General features: G+C 58.3%; 1 protein-coding gene across 13 annotated transcripts; it reads right to left on the minus strand.

The window, feature by feature from the left end:
- Positions 1-2,958: 2,958 nt before the first annotated feature.
- Positions 2,959-27,379, minus strand: LOC111150660 (presenilin 2). Of its 13 annotated transcripts, XM_022508161.1 has the most exons (13): positions 22,232-25,088; positions 21,592-21,627; positions 19,753-19,888; positions 17,267-17,427; positions 14,697-14,989; positions 13,429-13,621; positions 11,481-11,548; positions 10,671-10,891; positions 9,891-9,989; positions 7,356-7,439; positions 6,951-7,052; positions 4,166-4,284; positions 2,959-3,211 (listed from the first exon to the last, which is right to left on the minus strand). In XM_022508161.1, exons 4-13 carry the CDS (start codon positions 17,405-17,407, stop codon positions 3,056-3,058), a joined length of 1,476 nt encoding a protein of 491 aa, XP_022363869.1. In that variant the 5' UTR covers positions 17,408-17,427; positions 19,753-19,888; positions 21,592-21,627; positions 22,232-25,088; the 3' UTR covers positions 2,959-3,055. The 13 variants fall into 13 exon arrangements, with proteins under 13 accessions (XP_022363869.1, XP_022363868.1, XP_022363876.1 ...); XM_022508160.1 differs by lacking the exon at positions 19,753-19,888; XM_022508168.1 differs by lacking the exons at positions 19,753-19,888; positions 21,592-21,627; positions 22,232-25,088 and adding an exon at positions 27,350-27,379 and having other exon boundaries at positions 13,429-13,570; positions 14,697-14,911.
- Positions 27,380-27,742: the final 363 nt, after the last annotated feature.

Consider the following 27,742-nt stretch of genomic DNA (forward strand, 5'->3'; position numbering starts at 1 on the left):
TAAATAAAATCTTAAAAAAAAAAAAAGATTTATTTATTCATTTCAGAGAGGGGGGAGGGGCAGAGGAAGAGAGACTCTCAAGCAGACTCCCCACTGAGCACAGAGTACTGAGCACAGAGTACTGAGTACTCCATACAGAGTACTGAGCACAGAGCCCTATGCAGGGGCTCGATCGCAGGACCTTAAGATCATGACCTGAGCCGAAAATGAGAGTCAGATTCGTAACCAGCTGAGCCACCCAGGTGCACTGAAAATTAAAATTTAAGCTTTTAGAAAGCCTCAAGGGTAGGGAAGGATCACTCAAAGAAGCCTAAAAAGCATAAGCCACCAAAAGTAAAGGATGGACATGCATAATAATAGGAACATTTATTTTATTTTATTTTATTTTATTTTATTTTTTTAATAGGAACATTTAAACGCAACTTTGGTGCCAGGGAAGACCACGAGGGAGATAAGCCACCGCCTGGAGGCATGTTCGAAATGCCTGTCACTGACCAAACGTTAGCATCTCTCCGGAACATATATTTTAACAGACATAAATACCCATAAGGAAAAGGCAAGTTGTCCCAATGGAAAGTGCGTGAAGGAGAAACAGATACGGAACTCCGCACAGCCAGAGCATACGATGAGACGAGGCTCAGGCTCGGGGCAGACTCAAACCTCAGGGACAGAACACCCTCCCGATCAACAAACATGAAAAATCCGAAGATGCCGAGTGCTGGTCCAGCTGGGGAGTGTGGGGGGGACACTGCCAGAGGACAGAGGGTCCCGTGACCTTGGGGAGCAAGCATGAACATGCCGTCAGCGAGGGGACCACACGCACTCACCCGGGATGCCTGAAACAGCTCTCCCCGCAGTCTGATTCTAACCCAGAAACCCCACCACACCCACGACATCTGTCAACAGCGTAACAGGTGCATGGCGGACGGTCACAAGACGGAATGTTAAACAGTTCAAATAACTGAACCAGAGCTTCATTTACGTCCATGAACATCTCAAGAACCAAATATGAAAACTTCAGAAGTCGTCAAGTGAGTATGGTGTGGGATGTGTCGTTTCTGTCAAGCGTAAAGAACGCGCCGGCACGCAGAGCTGTGCTGAACGTGGAGGGACGGATATGAGCTGTGTTCGGGACAGCAGAAGGTGGGTAGATGGCCCTGGGGCTGCAAATGGGACTTTGGGATGATAAGGTTTTATTTCTAAAAACAAATCTGGAGCAAATACGGAAGAACACTAGGACTAGTTGGCTGATGACATGGGGGTGGGAGGGCTTGGCACGTGCATCCCGTTCTCTATTCCTTCCAGAATATCTGAATCACCTTTCTGTCCTCCTCCCCCCACCCCATACTCTGTGTCAGGGTCCCAGACTCCCAGCCCCTGGGATGGCCTCCCCAGGCTGGGTGTCCTCAGTAGCTGTTTCCCCCGCAAGGGCTTGCACTCTGGGGCCGCTCACATTCACTGGCTTTCCCGTCTTGGCCCTTCCTCGTGGGCACCGTTCCTCTCTGCTTTCTGGTTGGTTGCTGGGACGTGGGGCCCTCCAGCCTCTGCTTGTGCCCCTAAATGTGGCTTGCACCCCCAGCATCCTGGCCAGTCCTTTGACAAAGACATCGCTACACCTAACAAATCAGAACTTATCAAAGCTAATCTTTGGGGGTCCCCCACCCCCCAACTACTGTTTTGATTGCCAAATTGAACAAGTTAATCCCAGTTCTTCCTCCCCTTTACCACCAGGGGCCAGCCCTCTTCTTCTGAGACCCCAACCTACGGTCCGCTTTCCGGGCTGTGATGCCATCACCCTGGGCTCTGACCATGACCATGAGTCAGTCAGCAACGGCTGGTGCCCGGATCCCAACCGCCAGCCCAGAAAACACCACTCCCGCCCGTCTGCACCTGGCCTCCGGGCTCCCCCATTCCCTCCACGCTTCTACCAACAGCCCAGGGAACGGCAAGCTATACCAGACATCAAAACAGTTATTTCTCTCACAATAAATCGCCAGCTGCTTGGCACTCATGCCATTTGGGGAATGCGGACCATTTGGGGAAGGGCTACCGGTCAGAACTGCAAACACGGGCCCTGCATTGGCTCAGTGGCTGGCCACGCTGCCCTGCACCACCAGCGGCCACCAGCGCTGCCCTGAGCACCCGAGCCCTGGCCAGATGCATCACTGAGATTCTCTCCCTGGCCTGGGACGATGGGGCAGGAAAGGGAGAAGCTGACTGGTCCACGCCCTGGTCACAGCGCCCAGAGATGGACATGGGAGGGATGACACTGGGTTCCAAACATGGGCCCCTTCCCAGCCTCCCACAGTGCACTGGTTTGCCAAGGAGTGATACTGCTTGTCTTGGCTCTGCACAGCCCCGCTCAGGAAGCCTTGGACTTGGAGAAAAGACTACAGACAGACATGAGTATGAACCGCTCTCCTTTGCAGTGGGGTGAATCTTCCCCCATCCTCTCCCACACATCCTCCCAGGCGAGGTCACGAGATCCAGCGAGCAGGGTCCACACTCACACACATGCCCAAGTCCAGCATTCCAGGAAGATTCACCTATTTATTGATATTAAGCCACTTCCCAGCAGTAACTGCTGTAACAAGAACAGGACTTGGTTTCTAAAGGTAGTAAAATAACGATGACATCACAGACAAAGCGTTGGGGACATTACACTCAGGGCAAACTGGCTTTCTTCTCCTGCCAGAGCGGGCAGGTGCTAGGTGCCATCCCGAGCACGAGCTCCTGGTCCCTTCCTTTGCCTTGGCTCTTGAAGCATCCTGGGCTGTGGCATGGGGTGGGCGACCTCGCCACACCCTCCCCACATGGCCCAGCGGTCCAGGGCACGCCCCAACCAACTCCCGGTGCTTCCAGCCAGTGAGCCATGGTCAGGTGACAAAACCACTAGCACCAGAAAGTTGGTTCTTCCTCTTCGCCAAGTAAACACGACACTTTTTTCTTTTCTTTTTCTTTTTTTTAAGGAAAGAAAAGTCTTAAAAATATATGGCACTAGAGTGTAGAACTACGTGAGGGCCCCCACGACAGCTTCCCATGGCTGCCGGCCCCGTCAGATGTAGAGCTGATGAGAAGCCAAGGTGTCCATGAACGGACGCACCAGGTTGTCGGTGGAGAAGTAGAAGATGAGCCCAAACGTGATGGAGATGGGGAGGGCGGGCAGTGCCTTCTTGAACACAGCAAGCAGCAGGAGGGTCAGACACAAACCCTGCAGGACACGGAGGGGAGGGGGGTGGTGACCGCCGGTGTGGATGACGGGCAGCAGCTGAGGTCCAACCCCCGGGCTTTGGTGTCAGCAAGGGACGGGTCGGACAACAGCCCTGGACACCTGATATTCCCGGGGCCTCTCGAAGCTCTGTGCTGCGCCAGAGGGGGAGCGCTCACCCCGTCTAACACCTGCATGCTCTCGTGGGAGCCTCCCGACTCCCAGACCACCGCCCCATCTGGCAACAGCGGTGACATGTGTGACCAGTGGCCGGTGGCCTCTCCTTAAGGGACATGTATTTGTAAAGAACTGCACAAGCTCCATGGAAAGGCCGGGGAGGTTCTCAGCAGTTAGTACCTCAAGGAAACCAAAGATGCCGTGTGACCCATCCCCTTGGAAGTGGCCGCCCGTTCTGTCCTGGCCAACGGGGGCAGTGGTGCAGGGAGGGGACAGGGGACTAGAAAAGCTGCCCTGTCCCTGGGGAGGGCAGGGCTTCAGGTCAGTCTGGGGGTCCACTACCCGATCCCTGACACGCCCCGGACACCCGGCTTCAAGGGGCTGGAACGTGGAGCACATGCTGCTCGGAGCTTCCTCTCCTTAGATGCAGTCCTCCTGGGGCACTTCCCGCAACATGGGTGTCTGGCCAAACTGAGTCACCACTGGGGTTCAAAGTGTCAGGGCCCCCTCCCTGCCTCACAGACATCATGAGACCGCACACAATGTCGGCCAAGCCTCTGCGCGGCCACGTGTGGTCCATGATGCCGGAGTCCCTCAGCCACACCTGCCTGGCCCAGACCCTCCTATAAGCCTGGTCTCATCTCGAGGGGCTTCCTCACAGCCCTGCCCAGCCCCCACCATCTTGCCCCTCCAAGGGACAGCAGCCTCTGAAACTCTCCTTGGATCTAGGTTCCCCCCCAAACCGGGGAGACAGAGCAGGGGTACACCCAGCCCACTCACAATGAGGATGGCCACGAAGCATGCCAGCGTGGTGTTCCAGTCCCCGCTGCCCGTGGCCGCCGCCTTGCCCACCAGCACGCTGTAGAAGATGAAGTCCCCCAGGCCGAGCTTCACGCCCCCTGTGCGGGGAAGACAGAGCGAGCCCATCAGCGTCGGGAGCCCCAAGAGGAAGGGGTGAAGGCAGAGGCCAGCCCACAGCCTAGCTGCTCTGCCTACTCCAAGGGATCCAGGGGACCTGGGACCAGAGTCCTGAGTCTGAGACCCAGGGCAGGGTCGCTGCCAGCCCACCTCACCTGGCCTCTGGGGCAGGGACTGGCTGCAGTGGAAAACCAGCGGCCAGGGGGAAAAAGGGGCCGCTGGGCGGGGCCACCTGCCAGCCGGGCTGTGAAAAGCTAGCATTTCTGACAATTGGGGTAAAACTGGTGCTTGACACTTAGTTAAAAGAGCAAATAAAACGTACTTGCAGGGGTTGGTGGGAGGCTGTAAAATTTAGGGCTAACTTAGAAATATTTTTTAGGGAGGTTAATTTCACTCCTCTCCAGAGCACAAACACTGCGGTGAGTGCCTTGGGCGACCCTTCCTGGTGACAAGAGATAAGCGTTATTTGGTAATTAGCTTATCTCCGGTTATCAGCTGAGAACTGACAGTGCACAGAAGACTTTGTCTCCTTCAGGCGGGCCTGCCCCACGGAGTCCTCCTTTAGAGGCCAAGGCTCTCGGCAGACGTTTACCTAACGAGGCTGCCCACACAGGCCTGCTGCCTGTCCGCCCCTCTGCTGCCTCCCACGGCTCACAGGGGCTCCCTGGTCAGGCCAGAACCCCGCAGGCTGGCTCCAGCCCCCAGAGAGGAAGCAGGCCTCCGGCTCACCACCTCTCGCAGCCTGCTTTCCTTCCTTCCTCTGCTGTCTGTCCGTCTCCACCACGCCCCTTACGGGGGTCTGTCAGTGTCCCTCTCGCTCATACCCACCCCCTGCTTTTCCACCCCCACTGTGAGGCTCTGCCCTTCCCTCTCAGTCACATCTCAGATGAGCTCCATGCTCCCATCCTGTGCCTATGCGAGGCCCAGAAGCCACTAAGGGCTCCCCACTGCCTCCAGGGCAGAGTCTCAGCTGCACCCCGAGTACGAGTGTGGCATAACCCCCAAGGGCTGGCCCTCCACAGCTGCTCCCGGCACTCCCCGAGGCTCCCTCCTCCTTCCTCAAGCCGGCCAGTGCTGCTGGGACATGAAGAATTTTCTGGCCTTTGTCCCTGGTCCCTGGGAGGGAGGCTACATCCCGGAATTTCCCAAGTAACGGGAGCATCTGTTACTCAGGAGACCCAGAATCCTAAACCCTTGAGTGACAGGACCTGGAGGGGCTGCTCCACCAGAAAGACCGACCTTGTGAGAAGGGGGCCAGGACTAGGCCCAGCTGGCCTCTGGGGGGACAGAACAGGCCCTGAGCGAGGACTCAGTCACATCTATGTAATGCAACCCAGTAAGACTCTGATCCCTGAAGCCTGATGAACGTATCCACGTGCTGGGGGGTGGGTGGTGGTGGTGGCGGCGGCGGCGGCGGCAGCGTGTGTGTGCGTGTGTGTGCGTGTGCGTGTGTGTGTAACCCGCCCTCATGCCTCCCGAAGAGAGCTCTCCACAGCTCCCACATCTGCCCTCCACATCCCTTCGCAAGGCTGGTCCTTAGTTATCTCCCTTACAATAAAACTGTAAGTACAGGACTTTCCTGGCCCCCGGAGTCATCCTAGGGGACTACTGCAACTGGAGGGGTAGTGGGGCAGAACTGGGTAGTGACTCCCAGGGAGAGACAGGGAAGGGCCTGTGTGGAAGACGGCCTTGACGACAGGTCCAAGAGCACATGGCCAAGGGGGATGCAAACAGTCTTTCCACCAGGACACAGACGCAGCCCACCTGCTTTGTGCTGAGTGGCACATGGGACCCTGTGTTCCACAGCCCATGGTGGCCTGAGTGTGGGGCAGCGCTGTTAGTGGCTGTTCTGCCCAGCCTGCCTGAGCCCCGAACCCATACCCTGTGCTCCCATAGATACACTGGGCCCTCCTACAGGCCATACAAGTGCATACTAGGATAAATTCTCCACAACCTACAACCCTGCCCCCACTGGGTCATGTCCTTCCTCCCACAAAACTCAAAACCCCCCGGGGTCCCCCACCCTGGGGATGGTGCACAGGCCGGAACCCCCCACTTCGATCTGGAAGGCCCTCTGAGTGCCCAAGAGCCTCCCAGTCCCATGTCTGCACCTCTGTTCTAGGGTTCCTTCCTGGCCTTCCTCTAACTCACCCTGGACTGTGGGCCCCTGGCCTCTGTACCCCAACTCCCACCCCTGCATCCCCTGCTCCCAGAGCTCAACCCCTAGAGCTCAGCTCAGAAGTAAGCCCCTCAGGTAACTTCCCCAGGGCCTGAGACCAGGTCAAGGAGCTGGGTCACTGTGCTCTGGCCCCCTTGTTCTCCCGCATGGTCCTCCTGGGCCCAGTGGGGGCGATCAGAGCCCACGGCAGGTACACCCGAGCCAGGCCTGGATTACTGCTCGCACCCAGCGCGGTACAGACACCACCCACGCCTGCTCCCGTGTGATAAGCGGGAAGAGCGCCCATCGCAGCCCGGCGTAGCCAACAAGACACCACCTCTGGCAGGCTGGTCCTGGAACTTCTGTGCCCACCTCTGACGTGAGGGGGGTGCTTCTCTCCCACACTCTTCCCTGACTTCAGGGAGCCCCAGCTCCACCCCTGCCCCCACCCCTGGGCCCACGCAGACCCTCTGGGCCTGGGCACCTTACTTTCCTCCTCTTCCTCCAGCTCGTCCCCTGGGTAACCAGGCAGGGGGGGCTCAAAGACTTCCGGGTACGAGGGCTCCCCAAAACTGTCATAGGAGTCCTCTTCTGGGTGTCCGCGAAGAGAACCGAGAACAGTCACGGTGTGAGGTGGGGGCAGGGGCGAGGGAGAGAGACAAAACTCTAGTCAGAGGGCTCTCTGAGCTCAGGGCTCCCCCAGTCCTCACCCACCAGTCAGCGCCCCCCGAGACACACAGAAAAGCTCTCTGCTATGTGTCACAAGGAAAGGGGGCGGAGCTGGATGTCCCCACCTCGCTCAGTCCCCGGCACGCGCCCGTCCAGGAGGAGTTGCTTTCCCTTCCGCCCCACCCGGCTCTGCACCCCCCAGAGAGGGCAGCCCCCGACACTCACCCATCTCAGGGTCGTAGGGCAGCTGAAGGGCTCCCTGGGAGGAGGGGTCCAGCTTGGCCATGCCCACCGTCCACACCATGGCGGCTACAGAAGGAGAAAGGTTGCGCGTCAGGCGCTGCTGAGTGAGGCTGCCCCCAGGGCCTGGAAGGCAGCATCCCCAAAAAGCCCGCACAGGACTGTCACCTCCAGTGGGGATGCATCTACACCCCTTGTTTGGGGGCCCCTGGGGGAGGGGCCCGGACTCAACAGATATGGGCATACAGTGCCCTTCCTGGGCTTTTTTTATACCCACGTTGCTGGGAGACAGGCTCCAGAACCGCTTGTCTTCCGGCCCTGAAACTACCCTCCCCCGCCACCGCTCCCCCATTCTAGCTCCCGAGTCCTCTCGAGGCCCCATACGGGGGGCAGTGCCGACCCTCCATGACGCTTCGCTCACTCAGCGCGGTGGCCTCCAGGCTCATCCACGCGGCCCGTGGCCGGACACGTCCCTTCTCAGGACTGAACGACGCTCCACGGTGCGTTCGCCGAGTGTCCTTCACCCGCCCGGCGGTCGACAGACATGGCGTGACCGCAGCCCTCAGCGACCACGTGCGATGCGGCTACGGGCACGGGTGTGTGGACAGCTGTGTGGAGACCCCGTGTCCGGTTCCCCTGGCTTCCGTCCAGGGTGGGATCGCCGGGACGGGAGCACTGACTGGTCTCTCTCTGGCCCGGAAACTCTCGCCTCACCTCCCATCGCACACGTGTCCCCACGTCTCCATCTGGCGGCCCCATGAGCGTGCCTCGTCTAGAACATTCCCCACATGGCCATGGCAGCCATGGTGGCCCCACCCTGTCCCTCTCACTGTGTGGCATCTCCAACCCTGATGTTGCTCAGACCCCAAGACACACGGACGCTCTTGACTCTTTCTCCTGGTCTGTACCCCAACATCGCAAATCCTGCCAATTTGGCCTCCAAAGTATCTTCAGAACCCTTGTGGTCCTTCCCGGGGCCACAGCCGTACACCCCCACTCCTGGGCTGCTAGTCACCCCCAAACTGGCTTCTCTCCCACTCTTGCCACCATGCTGTTTCCTCTCCCCTCAGCAACTTGAGTGATCCTGCTAAAATATTCATGTCAGCTTGATCCAAAGCCTTCCAGGGCATGAAGCACACTCAGGAGTGAAAGCCGAGTCCTCACCATGGCCTGCAGGGCCCAGTGCCCCCTCACCTGCCTCTCCTCCCTTCTGCCCCCCACTGGCTTTAGCTCCCCAGTGCTCCCAGACCTGCCCCTCCTTTCTGCCCCCTGCCAGCTTCGGCTCCCAGCGCACCTAGACCTGTACCTCCAGACCTGCCCCTCCTCCTTCTCTTCCACCCAACTGGCCTCAGCTCCCCACCGTCCCTGGACCTGCACCCCCTCACCTGTTCCCTCCCCACTTCTGCCCTCCAGTGGCTCCCCAGTGCCCCTGGACGGGCCCCCTCCTCCCTTCTGCCCCCCATGGCTTCAGCTCCCCAAGTACTGGGCTGTATCCACCTCAGGGCCTTCTGCTGGAACTCTGCGCCCTGGGCTTCCTAACACAAGTCTCGGGTCAAATGTCACCTTATGACAGAGGTGTCCTCAACCACCAAACACAAAACAGCACCCCTCCCCCCAACAAAGTCCTCGGCCTCCCTGCCACTTCATCTGTTGACCAAGCATGTCTCCCCTCCAAGAACGTGTGCTCCCCCACAGCACAGAGATGGTGAACACAGGTAAGAGCCCCATCTCAGCCCACCACACGTGGTCTCTGCTCTTCCTCAAAGTGGCCTCGAACCTGCTTTTAGGCTGTGGGCCCCCCGCCAACGGCTCCCCCTCCAAGCTCCTTCCTGCCTCTGCAGACGATCTCCAGCACTCAGAGGCGGGTCTGAACCTGCAGACGGTGAGCCCCGGGCATTCGGGCTCACTCCTCAGCCACGCCCACCAACAGATGGGAGGGCAACGGGACCACAGGGCTGTGAGCCCCGTCATGCCTGGGGCCACGTGGGTCTTCTCTCCTGCAGCACCTCGGAAGCCCAGCACGGCGCTTGCTGCAGAGTATGGGTCTGATGCTCGTCTGTCAAACGCACTCCCTACAGTCCGGCCCCCGCAGCCAGCAGCAGCGCTGGGTGCCTTCCCTTCAGAGACTTCCACCAGCCATGGAGCCGTGGAGGAAGCCCAACAAAGAGCAGGTACACCTGCGCCCCCAGACCCCCGCCCTCGAGAGCCCCTCTCCGAAGCACCCTCTCAGGAGGGTGGAGGGCCGAGCGGGCGGCCGTGGGCAGTGCCCACCACGCGCCACCGGATGCTGGACGGGCCACAGGTGGGGGGCGGACCATGTCCCCTGCAGCCCCGGGCAGCCCTAACTCTCTCAGCATCTTCTGTGTGAAACCAAGATCCAGCCAGTCTTTGTCCCTGGCAGGCAGGCCACCCCGGGATCACCAAGGCCACCCCCTCCTCTTAGACCAGTGAACTCTGAAAGCCGTGGCCAGGAAGCAGCCCCCAGTTTCGACCTCGGGAGGAGATGTAGGGGTCACTCACAGGAGTATATCAGGGCAGGAAATATGGGCTCGTTCCTCTCCTGGGCGGTCTCCACCAGCATCCTCAGCGGTCCTTTGGGGCACAGCACAGCCACGAGATCTGGGAGAGCAAAGATATCAGGGTATGTGGCCCGTGACATGTGTTCCCAAGCAGCCCCCAGAGAGGGAAGCTGGCCCGCGAACACTGGGGCAAATGCAGCCCAGAGCCCCAGAGCGAGGCTCCAAGTGTGTCCTGCGTGCCTGGCCCCAACCCGCCGGCTTCCAGCCCTGACCTGGGGAACCCACACCGGCTGAAGCCCAGAACGGAGTCTAAACAGGCGGACCGGAAACAAGGAACTGCCGTGTGGCTCAGGGCCCTAGTGGTGGGCTTGTCGTCTGGATCCTCCCATCCCCTACCCTCAAAATGGAAGTGATGGGGAAAGAGAATCACACGAACCCTAGTCACTGAGCCGCTAATGAGCAGTTCTGGGCGTTCGTGATTCACGGCCCCGCGCCTGACTCTACGGCTGCTCTGAACAGATCTCCTAGTGTGTCCAGCACTCACCAGTGTGAGCACTCCACAGACGTGCAAACAATAGTGAGTGCGCCCACGGCCCCAGGCCCCACAGCCCCCATGTCTCACAAAGGTGAGCCTCTCAGAGGGGAGACCGTCCAGCATTCATCGGGGAGGGAGGCCCCTTTCAGCCCCTGCCACCTGTGGGCGCCAGTGAAGAGGACTCGACCCCTGGACACGGCCCCCGCCGCCCACCACCAGGCTCAAAGCCCATCTGCGTCTGCCTACCGTACACAGAGATGGCGCCCAGAATGACCCAGGCAGACCATTCTGGGAGGTACTTGATGAACACCAAGGCCATGAGCGCACTGATCATGATGAGGTAGGCCTGCTGCAGCACGAGGGGGCCTTTCCAGTGGATGCATACCATGCCCACCGCCCCAAAGTTCCAGACAGTTAGGAACAGGGTGGGGTAGTCCATGGCCACGTTATAGGTCTTGAGCACTTCCCTGTGTGACCAGAGTCAAGCATGGGCGGGAAAGTCAGTGGAGAGGTGAGACCCCCCCAGCTAGACACAGTTCAACATTCCCTGCTCCTCAACCACTAAACTCCCAGCTGGGTCCTTCCGACCTCTGGCTTCATCACTAACACCCCTTTTCCCGGTTCTGTGGGTCCTACAATGAACCATGTCAAGTATTTTCTGGAACAAACTGGTGACTGTGCCAATGTCTCATCCTTGGGTTGGTTCATGTCAACCTGCACTGGCACAACCTAGAAGACCCTCTGCCCAAGAGAAAGGTCCTCCTGTCTCTCCAGTCTCTCCTGGGTCAGGCCACCATTCGAGATCAAAGGCAACAGAGCAGATCACTTTTCCCACAGACGAGCAAGCACCTAAGCCCGGCCCAAAGATGAGAATGTGAATCTTAAGGGGTCTATACCCCTCTTGGGTTCACAGATATTGCCCTCCATGTGGACTGTGATCCTTTAAATCAGGAACAAGAAAGGGAGGCGTGGCCTGCCACGGGGCCCAGGGGAGGAAGGACCGGGTCAGAGCAGTGACAAGGGCAGAGTCTGGAGCCTGGTGGGAGGGTGACTTACCCGAGGTAGATGTAGGTGAAGAGAAACAGCAGCATCAGGGAGGACATGATCAACCAGCCATGGATGAACTAGACAACAGAAATGGGCAGGATGGACACAGGCCCCAGCTTCCCGGGACTGGTGCCCAAGCTTCAAGAATCTCCGTTGGGCTCCTCCATGACCATGCTGGAAGGTACGGAGTGGCCATGTGACTGATAAAGAGGGCAGAGAAATCCAGAGTCTTCCCCGGGTCCGCTGGCAAGGGCGTGGAGCAGGACCCATCAGGTGGGAGCAATCAGAGCCCTGTTCCCTCACTGAGGGTGGGTGCACTGGAGACCCCCTCCACCCCCCCCGCCAAGTGAGGGTCACACCTCGTAAATGTATATACATGTAGTCAGGTAGTCACAGGTATGAGAAAGGGAACGTCAGGGCAAAGTGACGGGAGACTCGCTGGGGTGCTATCTTAAAGTGGTCACGGCTGTCTTTGAGTGAGCTTTCTCTGGTCACCCCAGGAACAGCCCTGCCACCGGAGGGTCTACTCACAGGTCCTTAGAGAGACACGTGCCTGCTGTCCTGGCCAAAGAAGCAGATCAAAGATGACTGCAGGCTGGTCCTAAGCCAGTCCCCTAGCCAGCTGTCGGGGGCACGGTGGAGTCACTGCCACCAGCCTCCCCTCATTAGTCACCTGCTTGAGCCATTGGGGACCTCAGTGGGAACCTGGTCTACCTGGAAGGCAGGCGGTGGCCTGGCTGCCTCTGGGATGGGCTGACTCTCCTCGCTCCAGCCGCTTCCACCCCCCAGGACCACCACCACTGCTCTCCTGAGTGTCACAGAATCCGTAAGGACACCTTGCCAATCTGCCTCCCGCCAGTCCCGGGACGAGTCTCCTGACAGCCGCTGACCACAGCAGTGCTGTCCTTCTGTAGCCCCTGACTGGCTTATTTTCACAGGCCCCATGGCCTCTGCTCCGACCACACAACCCCATGATGCTTCCCAGCCCCACTTAAAACTGCCTTATTTCCATAAGTCATCATTCACCGGTCAGCCTTGGCATCCCCGCACTTGCAGCAGCCCTCCTGTTGTCCACCCCTGCTGTCATCCCGGCTGGGACAGGTTTCTGCCCTTGGGCTGAGCCTTGTCTGTGCTCCCCACCTGTACCCAGAGGGTGGCAGCCAGTGTGAGGACCACTTCCAACCAGCCACCCCCAGCGTGTCATTCTTTCAGGCCTCACGGGTTCAGACCCTAAAACCTACATCCAAAAGCTCATGGCCTGCCTGGGGAGGGACAACGCCCCTGCTTGGGCCGAGGGAGGGGGTCCCCCGGGGCTCCCAGGGTCCTCGCCACAGCTAAGGGTCCGCCAGTCCCCCAGGCCTCGGAGACCTCAGCACAGCACCTGCATAGCCAGCTGAGAGGGAAACAAGGAGGTCAAGTAAACCTGCAGGGAAGTGTGGGGCACAGGGACCCTAAATCAGAACATCTCGTTTCTTCTGAAGCAGCAGCTAAATAAAATTAACTCCCGAACGTGAGAAGGGGCGTGGCGAATGCTACAGTGAGGGACGGGGGCAGGCGGGGTTCCGCACAAGCTCCAAGGAAGGGGCAGCGGGGAACCCCCACGGGGGTAGGGGCCGGGGGGGCACGTCTAACAGCAGTGTCAGCTCCCTCTCGGGCAAGAGCCTTGGCAAGTATGCAGCAGCAGGGGGCCGGGAGGACGGGACGGGGCAGCGGGCAGGGCAGACAGAACAGGGCAGTGGGCAGCAGACAGGATGGACAGGATGGGACAGTGGGCAGCAGACAGGATGGACAGGATGGGACAGTGGGCAGCAGACAGGACAGGGCAGCGGGGAGCAGGCAGGGCAGACAGGACGGGGCAACAGGCAGGATGGACAAGATGGGACAGTGGGCAGGGCGGATAGGACGGGGCAGTGGGCAGGGCGGATAGGACAGGACAGTGGGCAGGGCTGGCCCTTACCTTGTAGCAGCGGTACTTGTAGAGCACGACCAGGAAGATGGTCATGGCCACGATGACACTGATCATGATGAGGGTGTTGAGGACAGAGTTGAGCAGGCGCTGGCCCACAGAGGGCGTGTCCTCGGTGAATGGTGTGTAGATGCTGAGGGAGATGGCGGGCTGCAGACTCTGCTCCCTGCCTGCTCCATAGGGCCTGCCCGTGAGCCACCCAGCCTTAGCCTGATGCCTGAGCTCTGAGCAGAAAAGGAAGGGGCCCCCCCAGGCCACCCCCTCCCCAAGGTGCTCGCCTGCCCTCCCTGAGGCCTCCCTCCCGCACCTCCCCCTCCCCCAAACACCCCCCCAAGGCCTCCCTCTCCCCGAGGTGCTTTCCCCCCACTCCCACCAGGCCTCCCCCTCCCTGAGGTGCTCTCCCCCCGCAACTCCCAGCAGGCCTCCCCCTCCCTGAGGTGCTCTCCTGCTCTCCCCTCCTCTCCAGACCAGGGCGCCCAGCACACCCCCACACCCATACCCGACCCAGGGCAGGCCAGCAGCAGGGGCACCTGCACCAAGAGAGGCGAGAGGCCGCGCCCTAGACCCTGCCCTGTCCACCCTGTCTGCCCTGGACTGCGGGAACTTCCTGCCTGCTGAGCACTCACCTTCGCTGAACACTGTCTGCTGGGCCCCCTCCCACCGGCTCTGTGCCCGGCCCAGCACAAGCCTGCCACTTTCTTCAGAAAAACCAAACCAAAGGGAAAGGAAACTAACTAAAGACACTAGAAACCAAGTTCAGAGAAGGTAGTCAGAGGCAGGCAACTGCCCCAGAGCAGCGGGCCAGGGAGCAGAGGGGGCTTCCCACTTGTCCGTGCTGCTGCCTTCCGCTACAGGGATCCAAACCTCGCTCCCTGGGCTGGAAGCCAACTAAGAAATCTCCTGGCCCCATGTGGGTTTCCGGCCGCAGGAGGGCAGCCCAGAGAGGAAACCAGCTGTTCGGTCACATGGGGTGGCACCCTGTGCCCGGGACCCCACACCCAGAGCCTGCCCTCTGCCACGTGGCAGCAGCCACGGTTCTAACTCGCCCTGTTCTCCTGGGGTCAGACCCATTATATAAACAAGGAAACCGAGGCAGAGAGCAGTTAGGGAAGGGCCCGCGCAGGTCACACCGCTGGGAGGCGGTGGACGGAGCAGAGCATGGAGTCAGGCAGCTCTCAGCCCAGCTCTGCACAGGCCCCTGGCGTGGAGCTGCGGGTGCCAAGACCCTCCCCCCGACCCTGCCCTGCTCCCCAGCTTACAGCTGGCCGTTCTTCTCTGTGTAGAAGCGCACGGACTTGATGGTAGCCACCACCACAACCATGCAAAGCGTCACAGGCACAAACAGCATGATCACGTGCTTTGCCCCATATTTGAGGGTCAGCTCCTCCTCCAGGCCCGATGGCTGCCCGGGGACCCCACTGCACATGTAGCGGTCTGCATCCTCGTCGAGGTCCTCCTCGCTATCCTGGCTTCTCTGCGGAAAACCGCTCGGTGAGGGCCATGGCACGCCCCCGTGGTGGGCTCTGCGGTGCCGGGCACAGGTATTTTGGAACTGGAAGAGTGCAGTTTGAGTGTTGCTTTCCAGACGGAAGAACCAGCCTAGGGGGCTGCGGTCTAGATGCTGCAGGGCTGGGATGGCAGGGCACTGGAAACATTTACGAGATCGGCCGGAGACGCTTCAGAGCTGGCACACGCCACCGCAAATGCGGGAAGGGGCCACAGCAGCCACAGGAGAGGGCAGCTTGCAGGCCCGGGACGTGTGGCTCAGGAGCCTGGAGCGCATCTAGGGATCTCCCCCTCCCTCCATTCAGGGATTCAGATGCCACTCAGTTCTGTTCAAGGAGCCACATGGATTTGGGAGGAGACTGGCCAGGTGACAGAAGAGGAAGACAGATTACACTCACTAGAAGACTCAGCACCCATGAGGACCCTCTGACTGTAAGACACTGGGGGTTTGCAGAGGAACAAATTGCTTGGAACTCCCCTGACATGTGCAAAACTGGCATGGAGAACTGGAAGCCACGAACCAGATTCTGATGGGCTAACTGGCACCAAACTCCTGGTGGGGTGGGTCCGTGTTCTGGGAGGGTGGGAGGGCAGGACCCCAGCACCTGCTGCCCCAAACCCATCTGCAAGAATTTCTGTTTGGGAATCGCGCCAATTTAGGGTCACTCGCTGCCTCGTTAATTACATGAACCTCCAGAACCATAGCCAAGCAAAACACACATTCAAAAGGACCGTTGCTTCAATACTGGTTCTTTGCAGAGAGAATTCCAAGCGAGATTCTCAGCTAAGAAAAAGAAAAGTGCAAGGGAGGTGTTAGGAGTGGCTGATGGTGGCGTTAAGCTGAAGAAACAAGAGACCAGCTCACTGGGAATTCAGAGGACGGGAGAAACGAGCTCTAATTTCAGCAACGGGGACTAAGGCTGGCTGGCAGGAAAAATTCCCCATGAAAGGTTTTAAATACTCTAACGGGCAAAATGGAGCTGGGGTTTCGGGCAACACCAGATGCTATTTTGCCTTGCCGGGGTGGGAGGTAGTAAGGCTAGGTGACTCTCCGCCCAGGGCACCCCGACTTATGATGTTTTAACCTCATGTCCTGCAGAGATAAGATCGGAATGTCTGCGTGCCCCCCAAATTCACACATTGGACCCTAACCCCCAATGTGATGGAATGTGAAGGTGGGGGGGGTCTTTGCGAGGGGACTGAGTCGTGAGGGTGGAGCCCTCCTGATGGGATGAGTGCCCTTACAAATGGGCCCCAGACACCTGTACCCCGATGTTTATAGCAGCAATGTCCACAACAGCCAAACTACGGAAAGAGCCCAGATGCCCACCGACGGATGGATAAAGAAGAGGTGGTATAAATCTACAATGGAATATTACTCAGCCATCAAAAAGAACGAAATCTTGCCCTTTACAATAACACGGATGGAACTAGAGGATAGGATGCTAAGCGAAATAAGTCAATCAGAGAAGGACAACTATCATATGATCTCTCTCATATGTGGAATTTAAGAAACAAAACAGAGGAAGATAGGGGAAGGAGGGAAAATAAAACAAGACAAAATCAGAGAGGGAAGCAAACCACAGGAGAATCTTCTTAATCATAGGAAAAGAAACTCGGGGTTGCTGGAGGCGAGGGCATGGAGGGATGGGGCGGCTGGGGGACGGGCATTAAGGAGGTCACGTGACATAATGCGCACTGGGTGTTTTATAAGACAGATGAGTCATTGACCTCTACCTCTGAAACTAAAGAAATAAAATAAAATTAATGGGCCCCAGAGAGCTCCCTGGCTGGCCCATCACATGAGGACCCGGACAGAAGACCCAGAAGAAGACCCAGAAGAACCCGGACAGAAGACCCAGAAAGGGCTGGATCTGTCGGCCCCTTGAGCTCGCACTTCCCAGCCTCCAGAACAGTGAGAGGGAGACTTCCATTGTCTCTAAGTGCAGCCAACCCAACCGTCACATATGACTGAGGTAGATGCTCATCCCATGGCTCCTGGGTCTGGCCGCCAACCCTCCATGGTGCTTGCCCTGCCACCCCAGGCCTGGGCTCCCCTCCCAGCATCCCGCTGCATGGCACTTGTGCCAGAAAGGCGAGCCCGCGGGGGCTGGGGACAGAACTGTTTCGTCCGCAGCAGACTGCAGACATGCTGTCCAATCCAGAGCCCTCACTGACCGGGACCCGCTGCCCACCCTGGGGGACCTACCCTGGGGGTCCGATTCTCACCTCTACTTTCCCCTCCCTCCCACATCAGGGCGTGCCTGGGTTCCATCCATGAGGGCCAGGAGCCTGGTGCCTCTGACCGCCGGCAGGAACCTACCCACTGGGCAGCGCTCTCTCTGTCCTCCAGGCCCTGCCGGGCCTCCTCGCAGCAGCGCGGCGGGGGGCTCTCCGCCGACATCAGGGATGTCCTCTCGTCACACACTTCCTCCTCACTGTCAGAGGCCATGAACGTGAGCATGGCCCTGCCTCGGGAAGCGCCTAGAGAAAGGAGCACAGGGTACCTCTGTCCATCTTCCTGCAAGGCAAAGGCAGCAGAGGACTGAGGTGGTGGACAGAGGCGGCCTGAAGACCCGGCCACAGGTCTTGCCTGACAACCACCCAGGATGCTTGGGTCGAGTGGCTGCTGGAAAACAAGAGGAGTTGCCTCTACAGCAGCCACCAGAAGGAACGGCCGAGGAGACCCAGGCCACCGGAGAGAGGCCCGACTAGAAAAGTCGTGGCTACTCCCAACGGTCAGCGCGGTCATTCATTCAATCAACAAACATCTGTCGCGTGCCTGTGGTGGGACAACGACCACACTGGGCTCTGGGGATAGGAAGATGAGCAAGAAATACATTTGTCCTTAAAAAAAAAAGAAAGAAAGAAAGAAAGAAAGAGAGAGATAGAGAGAAAGAGCGAGAGACACACCTCTGGGTGGCTCAGTCGGTGAAATGTCTGTCTGCCTAATGCTCAGGTCATGATCCCAGGGTCCTGGGATCGAGTTGGCCTCCCTGCTCAGTGCAGAGCCTGCTTCTCCCTCTCCCCCCTGCTCACGCTCACTCATTCTTTCTCACAAATAAATAAATAAAATCTTCCAAAAAAATAAAAAATAAATAAAAAAAAACAACAGACCAGCAACCATCCCATGTGACCAATTATGCAATCTAAGTGTTCACCAAGAGGTACAGAAACACGACGGGGGGTCACTCTCTGAGATCAAGAATGTTTTCTAGAGAAGATACCACCCCTGACAGAGACAGAATTTTCCAGGTGGGAGGAAAGGGCAGAGGGCATGAAGAACAGACACTCCAGGTGGGGCCTGGTGCTATTGGGGCGGGCGGGGGGCTGTGGCGATGGGAGGGCCTCCCGAACTGTGTTAGGATATTCGGCAACCCTGGAGACAGAAAGGGAGCTTCTTGTTCCTGAAGACAACCGTGGGAGGGGGACAGGCTCTGCCTCGGGGGCAACAGGCTGGACGCCAGTGAGGGAGGCATTGGGAGGACACCCATCCACTCTGGATGTGGGGGTGAAACAGGTCAGAATCCAGGACGACAGCCAGGCACAAAGCCGTGGGCAGGGGACAAGCATCTCAGGGGAAAGACAGAGTCTGCTCCAAGAACTTGCTGAGTGAGAAGGGGTGAGATGGGTTAAAAAGGGTCAAGGAGTCTGGGGTGCAGGGGAGCAGCGAGACCAGGAGAGGTGGGGTCTGTGTGTGTCTAGTAGGAAAGTACAGCTGCGGGACCCACCGGGAAGGCCAGGCTGAAGGGTCTGAACCGCAGGGAGGCTCGCCCCCAGCTCCACGGTGCTGACCCAAGCGCAGTGTCCTTCCAGCAGCAGCTCAAGGAAGCTAGGGCAGCAGAAGGGCCTGGAAGAGCTTCTGACAACGCCTGGCGGACCTCACTGTCCCTGCCAGCTTCCCGGGCAGGCCTACTCTCCCCCCAATGCCTCCCAGAGGCCCTCGGGGCTGAGCTACGGGGCACTGGGGAGAGAGGACCAGGCTTGGCGTCTGCTGAATGCCTGCTCCCACGTCAGCTCCCGCCGGAGCGTGTGACTTCCAAGGGAAGCAGGCAGGTTCCTTCTCTCGCCAGCTAGCTCTGCTCACCCTGACAGGGCCTGCAGCCCAGGCTGTGGCCAGGGTTACTCCTGAGTGGACCTCCCTCACCCCCACCCCCCCCAACTGCAGGCCAAAGGCAGAGCCTGCATCTGCTTACCTCACGGATTAGGACCTTTGACAAAAGGCTCCCGGTCAGTCTCACAGGGGCCTCAAAATGAAGCAGCTCCGGGAGGGGGGCTCAAGTTGGTTAAGCATCTGCCTTTGGCTTGGGTCATGATCCCGGGGTCCTGGGATCGAGCCCCACATCAGGCTCCTTGCTTGGCACAGAGTGTGCTGCTCTGTCTCCTTCTATCCTTCCCCCCACTCATGTTTCCTCTCTCCTTCTCTCTCAAATAAATAAAATCTTAAAAAAAAAAAAAAAATGAACCAGCTCCCCTGATGCAGGGCAGACAGAGCAGAGCAGGAGTCGAAAGAGAAATACCAGATGACGTCACTCACAGGCAGAATTCAAGAAACAAAACCACGCAGCACACAAAGAAACAGGTCCCTAAACAGAGACCCACAGGGTGGTTTCCGGAGCAGGGAGAGGGGCCCACAGGTGGAGGGGAAGAAGAGACGCTTCTTGTGATGCATGCTGGGAAACCTGCACACCAGAGAGTAATACGGCAGAGCCTGTTAATTACACTCTAGTAATAAAACAGAAAGATAAGAGCAGGAGGACCAGCAGAGGAAGAGAGAAGACAAGTGCCAGAACAGGGACGAGGCCCGACCTCCTGCAGTTAAGGTCAAGAGGAGGAGTCCGCCAGCGCTTGGGTCCAGTTGTTGGGGGGTCCCAGGTCTCAAGGATTCGGAAGGATGAAGGCCAGGAACAGCTTCCCAGGTGGAGACGGGGGGAGGCAGGGCATCCTGGCAGAAAGATGTGTGGGATGGGGGACCTCCCAGACCTGCCGCTGGAGTGTGGGGCCTAGCAGGTAGCAGGAAGTCTGGAGGCCCCAGAAGGCCACAACCACCCTTCACCCCAAGGGAGGAGTAAGGGCTGAGTCCCGAAGGGAGGGGCCAGCCAAGGCTTCCGGACAGAAGAGGGGTGTGAACAGAACGAGGGGAGGGGGCTCCTCCCTCTTTGCTGCAAGCCCCCCAGCATCAGCCTCAGCTCAATGCCACAGGAGGGCAGCCAGACCCGGGACCCGGCACAGTGAACCTGAGGGAGCCCAGTCTGAGGGGACCTGAAACTATGGGGGGGCTCTCTCAACACCTTGTTTTCTAGCACGCCACTTCTGCTGGGGGTAGGAATTAATAGTGTAGTTAGGACCCCTCTTCTCTCCCTCTCAGGCCCCTGGGATGCCTGCAGGTGATCTCCACAGTGACTGGAGGAATAGATCCAGGTCCCAGGATGGGAAGCCTCACGGCTGCAGCCCCCTCCCTCTCCCCGCCAGGCTCCCAATGACAAGCAAGAGGGGAATGGACAAACAGGGAGCGCAGATGCTTCTTGAAAGAAGGGGAGCCACGGGGGAGAGTGGGGACACAGAGGAGGGGACCAGTCCTTCCAATTTCCATTTCTTCAGCCACTTGCCAGCAGCTAACAAGACAGTCCCCAGAGGCCACTTCTGCCTTGCGGTGTTTCCCTGGTGTCCCCAAAGGACGCCTGGCAAGGTGAGCTTGAAGAAAGACTGTCAGAGCTAATTCAGGCATGGCCTCCTCGCCTGAAAACAAAGGTTCTCTGGGCAGATTCCTCCCAAGCCTGCCCTGATGCAGGGCCCAAGACTCCCAGGACCCTGGATGGCAGGCCCCAAGTGGGTTGTGGCTGCCAGCCGCCAACACTGTCAGAACACGGGCTCTCTCCAATCCCACACCTCTGGGCTTGCTGACTGCACAGGGACAGGTGAGGAGCCTTCAGACCCCTGAACACCTGACAGGGGACTGAGTACTCAGAAAAGACTGGGTCCCTTAACACGCTGTTTCTCAAGGGTCCAGGCCACCTGGGGCGGGGCTGTTGGGCCACCACCCCTGAGCCCCAAGCACGCACCACATGCCGTGACAGCGGAGCTGGGTGCTGCTGTTCCTGCCCATTTTACAGATGGGGAGACAGGTCTGCAGTGTGATAGGCCCAAAGTCACCCTTGTATCCAGGCAGTCACGGTCTGCTGTCCTGAATGCTATGCTAGACCACTTCGTGAGCGCGGATCCCCAGCTCCATTCTGACCAAAGGTCCACGGCTCTGCACCCTGAGATGGCCCTCAGCTAAGAGTCTCTCCTGGGGCTGCCCAGCTCTGGAACCCAAGCCCAGCCAGCCGCCAGGCCCCCAGCTCAGGACTCTAGGACTCCTGTTACAATCCAGCCCCTATCCCCTGGCCTGCTCAGCACTACTTGCTCACTGGATCTGGGAGTGAAAAAAGAACGCGCCTTCTCCTGAAACCCTCTCTGCTCAGAGAGCCCCGAGGCTCTCTCTTCCCACCAGGAAAGCTGCAGGGGGAGAAGGCAGCTCCCAGATGCAGAGGGTCCCCAAGTAATGCCCACCACTGCCGAGGACGTGGAAAAACTAGGTCTCCATGGTCCAGCACCACCAACCTTTCTGAAGGCCGTTAACAGGGGAAGCTTTCAAAACATTCGTACCTTTGGATCCTGAACTGCTACTTCTTGGAATCTGCCCTAAGAAAATAATAAAAGACTTTCATAAACACGTTTGCTGCGGTTGTTTACGATGGTCCAAAAAGTGCAAATTACTGAAATCCCTGACTCTGGCCTAGGACACGTCCAGTGTTCAACGTAATGGATTTAAACGTTCACATTCACGACCAGCTGAGCATTCTTCGAAAATGTCGGTATATGAAGGGCTGGCAAGGCAGATCACAAAACACCAAATGCAGTTAACCTCTGAATGCTGAGACTGTGGGCCATTTTTTCACATTTTCCTGCATTTCTCAAACCTTCTATTATAAACACGGATTGTGCCTGTTGTCTTTTTTTTTTTTTTTTTTTTTAGCCATTCTTTTTTTTTTTTTTTTTTTAAGTAGGCTCCAGCATGTAGACCAGGGCTTGAACTCACAACCCTGGGATCAAGACCAGAGCTGAGACTGAGAGTCAGATGCCTGATAGACTGAGCCACCCAGGCACCCCAAGACATTAATTTTGTAAAGGAAAATATGGAATATCAACACAGAGGCAGAGTTCCTTCCCATCCTGCCACTCCTGCGTGCCCTCATGGGATTGGTGGGGGGAGGGGGACAGGTGGACACGCGGCCCCTCTTTTTACCTGGCTCCTGGAGAGCAGAGCAGCTGGGAAGTACTCCTCTTGCTTCCAGGTTGGAACCGAAGCCTGACGGCACTCCGAAATCTCGGGAGGGGAAAACCACCCCCCAGATGGATGCGGATCAACAATCTTACTCGATATTTGTCCACATCAGGGCGACAGTGACGTCAGGATCGCCCGTGGGAGGAGGACTGGGGCGGGCGGGGGGGGGGCGCAGAGGCTCTCACTGCCACCCCCTGGCAGGTCCTACCAACCACATAGCAACCAGCCCTCCTCCAGCTGGGAGGGGGCCGAGGAAGCCTCCAACGGCCTACAGGAGGAGGGGCGGCCCTTCCCAGGGACTGCGGGCTGCCTGGCTTGCGTTAGGTGCAAAACCCACACAGCCAGAGAAGCCACCACTTCCTCCCATTAATCAGCTGAATGAGATCGAAAAGCTGAATTAGCCAAACCCGGTGAGTCCAACCCAGAGAATTCCCCCAGAATGCCTGTGTCAGCAGCTCCTGCGGTTATTAAGGAAACCCCGTGACCCATTTTCCTTGACCTTCTCATTCCAGAGACAGACTGTAAAACGCCATAGTAACCGAGAGCTCCTCCTTGGAAAAAGATGTAAATCACTCCTCCAGAAGCAAAGTGGGAGTTACTGCATTTACCTCAAACAGGAGGGGCGACAGAGGAAGGTCAGGGTCCTGCAGCAGGCCGAATTGAACCGGGAGCCCTCACTTTCAAAGGGGGTGGCTCAGGTTTGCACAGACCCCTCCCTAGGGTCACCCATACCCCGCTGGGCTCCCGGGAGGTTCTCACCGCCTCCCTCATACCTGGGAGTGGTTTGCAAGGGACAAACTTCCCTTGGGAATTCCCGTGCCTCCCTGTCTCCCCGGGCCCAGGGCAGCCAAACTTGTATTTGGTCCTGGTTGGTATTCATCCCTCTCTCTGTCCACCTCAGCCCAAACCAGGATGCACCATCATTCACCAGACGGTTCTCCCCAACCCAGGGAGGCAGCCTTGGCCAGAGCGCCTCCCTGAAGAGGGCTGCTCCACCCTCCCAGACCAGAGGCCCCAGGGGGACCCAGGCTCTCCATCTACCAATGTCTGCCATCTTATACTCAAAAGTGCCCAGAGCGCAGGCAGACCTCCCTCATGTCCTGAAGTAACCTGGAGAGGGGGCAGTTTGGGAAAAGCGGCAGAGGCCGTGGCCCTAACACGCCACCTTCAAGGAGGGCCCAGGATAAAAGGGCTCTTTTTAAGCGAGAAGCAGCGATCCAACCACCTAGCTGTGGAACTCGAACACGCTCCCTGGCTGCGTGGCCCGAGACAATCGATGGACTCATCTGGAAAGGAGCAGAAGGGACACACCTTGCAAGAGTCCTGTGAAAACGAGGGATAATGTGTAAAGTGTCCGGCACAGAGCAGGTGTTGGGAAATAGCAGTTACCGTGCAGACGGAACATAGGCAGCAATACAGCGGGACGGGAGCGAAGCTGTTGATGCCCCCTTGGAAAGTAGCACGTGCGCTAAACCACTAGACACGAGAGTTCAGCGGCCAAGGTCACCCCTCACCCAGGCCCCGGGGAGACACGGCTTCCACCTAGCCCCAGCCCTCTGGCAACATAAGCGCTTTGTCAAAGGCGAGCGCACATCCAGAGGACAGACGCCAGAGCTGGCACAGACCTTAAAGGCCATCTGGTCAGTGCCCTAGTTTGTAGTTAAGGAAACTGGAGCCCAGAGGGGCCAAAACCTTGGCGGCAGTTCAGGTCGGCCAACTGCCCCGCTCACCCAGAGTAACGCCTGAGACTCGCACACTCTGAGTGGCCCAGGGCCATGGTCACACACAGGCACGGCACAGCACCCCAGGGGGGCTCTCTGGGGGCACTCTCATCCTTAGGAGGCATGTCTTTAATAAATGTCTTCTCCAAAACACAGACAAGAGGTCTTAGAATTACAAACGCCTCCTGATCAGGGCTTCACTCCTCTCTCTCCTGCCCCCAGCCCCTCACTCCTGCTTGGGGGCTGCTCTGCCTTCCGTCTGTCTGCTACTAGGGCTCCACATGGTGGGGAGGGGGCTGGAGTCTGCATGCTGCTTCTCTGGGTGGGTTCAGGGTGGTAAAGTGTCCTGCTACGCACTAGTCAGATCAATAATGACACGCTCACGTTCTCTATATGCAAGAATACTCATGAAGGGAACATTCTGAAGATGGAACGTTCACAGAAAAAAAAAGGATACAAAACTTCACGCCCAGCTTCCTGCCTCCGACACTTTCATAAAGAATTCTATGTATGTGCGTGCACTGCTGTAAGGAAGCGTATGCTGACGGGGGTTATCTTTGAGCTGAGAGCAAAGGGAGGACCTTTTAAAAAACAGTTCCTAAACATGTATTATCTTTATCTCTATAAAGCCACAGATTTTCTGGTTAAGGTACAGAAGAAAGGTGAGCACCCTTTCCATTTTTCTTCCTGTGCTCCAGAAGACCATACTGCAGCAAAGGTGAACGAGCAACCCATTCTTCCAGGCAATGAAGAAGCTGGACAAGGTTGATGTCCCTGACATCTGGTCTTTCCCCAGACTTTACCACGGCAGCCTCGCAACCTCCCGGCCTGGAGGTCAACACTGGTTACACAAGGCTTGAGGCCCCGATCAAGCTCCCCTCCCAGGCCCTGGCCGGGGGAAGCCTCCGCCAGCCTCAGAGCCCTGACATCCCCTCCACCGGCCCTCCCCGCAGCCACTGGAGTCGGGGGACAGGTGGGAATACTTGCAGAAACACTGGTTGTCTTGCCATTCCCCAACTAAACAACGCGCCAAACTCAAAGCAAGAGCTGTAAACCAGCCAAAGATATCTTCAGTAGAAACACGCATGTGATCTACCCACACACACTGCTTTGGTCTCTTTAGAAAAAATTATTTGGGGGCACCTGGGTGGCTCAGCGGGTTGAGTGTCTGACTTCAGCTCAGGTCATGATCTCAGGGTCCCGGGATCTTTGAGTCCCATGTCAGGCTCCCCCCTCAGCGGAAAGCCTGCTTCTCCCTCTCCCTGCGCCCCTCCCCCCACTCATGCTCTCATGCTCTCTAATAAATAAAATCTTTTAAAAATTATTATTTTTATTGCTTTGTCAGGTAGCTACTAACGGAGAGCACACAGAAATGTCCAGGAGTAGGGCAGGGACACAGGTAGGGAGCAAATGTGGGAGGCCTCCCTCTGCAAAAACTCAAAAGATTAAGACCCAGCCAGCTGGGTTCAAATCCTGGTGCTCTAGTCACCAAAGGCACCTAATAGGACAAGTGGCTTAACCCCCTGAGCCTCAGTTTCCCATTACTGTAGTGGGTAAAAATACTAGCTACTTTTGTGTGGCTGCAGCTGTAGAGAGACACTGTGTATGACACTCTTCAAGTTCACCCTCAGTAGTGCCTGTGGCGCCCAGCCCGCTCAGTAGGATGAACATGCGACTCTTCATCCCAGGTTGTGAGTGCAAGCCCCACGTCGGGTATAGTGATTACTCAAATAAATAAAACCTTAAAAAATAAAAATGAAAAATAACTCAGAGGCCAAGGGAGGGGAGGCCTCCTGTTTGGCAAACCCGTGTGTGCGGTGGGACTGGGAGCAGCCGTCGAGGTGCTGAGGGGCAGGTGACAGGCCTGGCAACACACCCCAGACCTCCAGGTACGCGAGTGGAGCCAGGTACTTTCTTAGGCTGCTCCTTCTCCGATAGACAGGAACAGGGCATTCATGTCATCCAGCCCCCTGCCCGCTGCATGCACCAAGACCCTAGACTTGGCGCACAGCCACCTGGACACCTAACCATGCAGAATTTTCCCTGAAATCCTGAAATGACTTCTTGCCCACTCTGCAGCAAATGTTCCTCCAAGCCCCCCACTTCCAGCCCTAAACCTAAAGCCTCCTTCCTTCCACCCCAGGAAGGAATCTGGACCGCCAGCCTGCCTGTCTGCCCGAGGCTGCAGCTCCGAGCTGGCCCCAGGACCCCTGCCCCTTCACCAGCCGGCTCCAGAAAACACAGCTGCTGACACACTTGCCCGCTCCCACACAGCTACCTTCAGGCAGAGGGCCCCCTGAGGCTCCCACACCTGAAGCAGCTTATCCATAGCCTTTAATTACTGCTGAAAGCACTGGAGGCTCAGGTGTCTACAGAATGGACATCAAGGGCACCACACCAGAAGCCAGGGTCGGTCCTGATCAAGTTACTGTCCCTCCCGCCCCAAAGCCCAGGCTGACCATTAGGGTGGCTCTGCAACTGCTCTGGAGGGGATCCTCTCAGGTTCTCCATCTGTAAATGGGGACGCCGCTAGTCCACGAACCCACAGCTCATTCCTCAAAAAGGAAATACTCATTAATTCAGCAGACAGAAGCATTTCATCCTACTCCCCAAGGGCTGAGGTCTGGTGCCAGGGCTGGAAAGCAGATTCCCCCCTTTGCGGGTTCTGAGCCTGGCTCTGCTCTATCCCATCTGGGTGGCCTTGGACAGCTGCGTTACCTCTGTGGGCTGAGTTTCTTCATGAATAAAATGTGGGGTGGGGACTGGCCTCTGTTTCAGTTTTCTTCAGCTTCAAAAGCTTGATTCTGGGAGTCTCCCCACCGCTGTAAAACGGCCAAGCACCGTTGATAGCGAAATCGCCGGCTCCAGGCCCGATCTGCGGTCGGTTCCCAACCCTGGCAGTCAGACCCTCGCCTACCCCCTGCTTCCAAGGCCCATCCGCCCGGGAGCCAAGGCGGCCCCAGCGCGGGGAGGACGCCGTGCCCGCGCCTCCCAGACCCACGTGCGCTGCTTCTTTAAATGCCCGGCCCTCCAGCGGGCCGCACCGCGCCTACCACCAGCGGGCTCGGGCCGCGGGGAGGCGGACACAGCCCCGCGCAGGCCCAGGCCTGGGGGCCGCTCCCCGCACTCCTTCCATCCCCGAGGTCCTGGTCAGCCCCCGCCGCTTCCCCGCGAGCTCCCCTTTCCGCCCCTGCGCCGGCCGCAGGGGCCGGACAGGCGCGCACAGGGACCGCAGCCCCGCGCCGGGGAACGGGCCGCGACCCGCCGCGATGAGGGGCTTGCGGGGGGCCAGCACCCCGCTCGCGGGTCGCTGCGGGAGACCAAGCCCCGCCCGCACGCTCCGGACCAGCCGGCTCACCTGCTCCGCCGCGACGCTGCGGCGGTGTTTACGCCGCTGGCCGAGCGCCGGTCCCTCCCGGACCCCCGCGCCGGCGCAGACCCCGCCCCGGCCCCGCCCAGGTCCCGCCCCCGTCCCAGCCGGGTCCCGCCCACGGCGCCAGCCCCGCCCCACCTGGGGCAGGGCTGGCAGGGCCTGTAAGTGGCGCGCGCTGGGGCCTGACCTGCTCTTACCTAGCCGTGGGGATGCGGGGGCACACCTGACATCCGTCGGTGCACTGACCTTAGAAGGAGCGGAGGCCCGGCCTGTGATCGTACAGGGACAGGGGCCTGGCAGCTCCGTGGAGCCGAAGGCATTTGCTTGGAGGACACTTCTTTCCTTGTAGTGTTGTGTCCCCAGTCTCCCCCTTCCGCC

This window comes from Enhydra lutris, unplaced genomic scaffold, assembly GCF_002288905.1.
Source record: "Enhydra lutris kenyoni isolate GAN:26980312 unplaced genomic scaffold, ASM228890v2 scaffoldscaffold24, whole genome shotgun sequence".
Taxonomy (NCBI): Eukaryota; Metazoa; Chordata; class Mammalia; order Carnivora; family Mustelidae; genus Enhydra; species Enhydra lutris.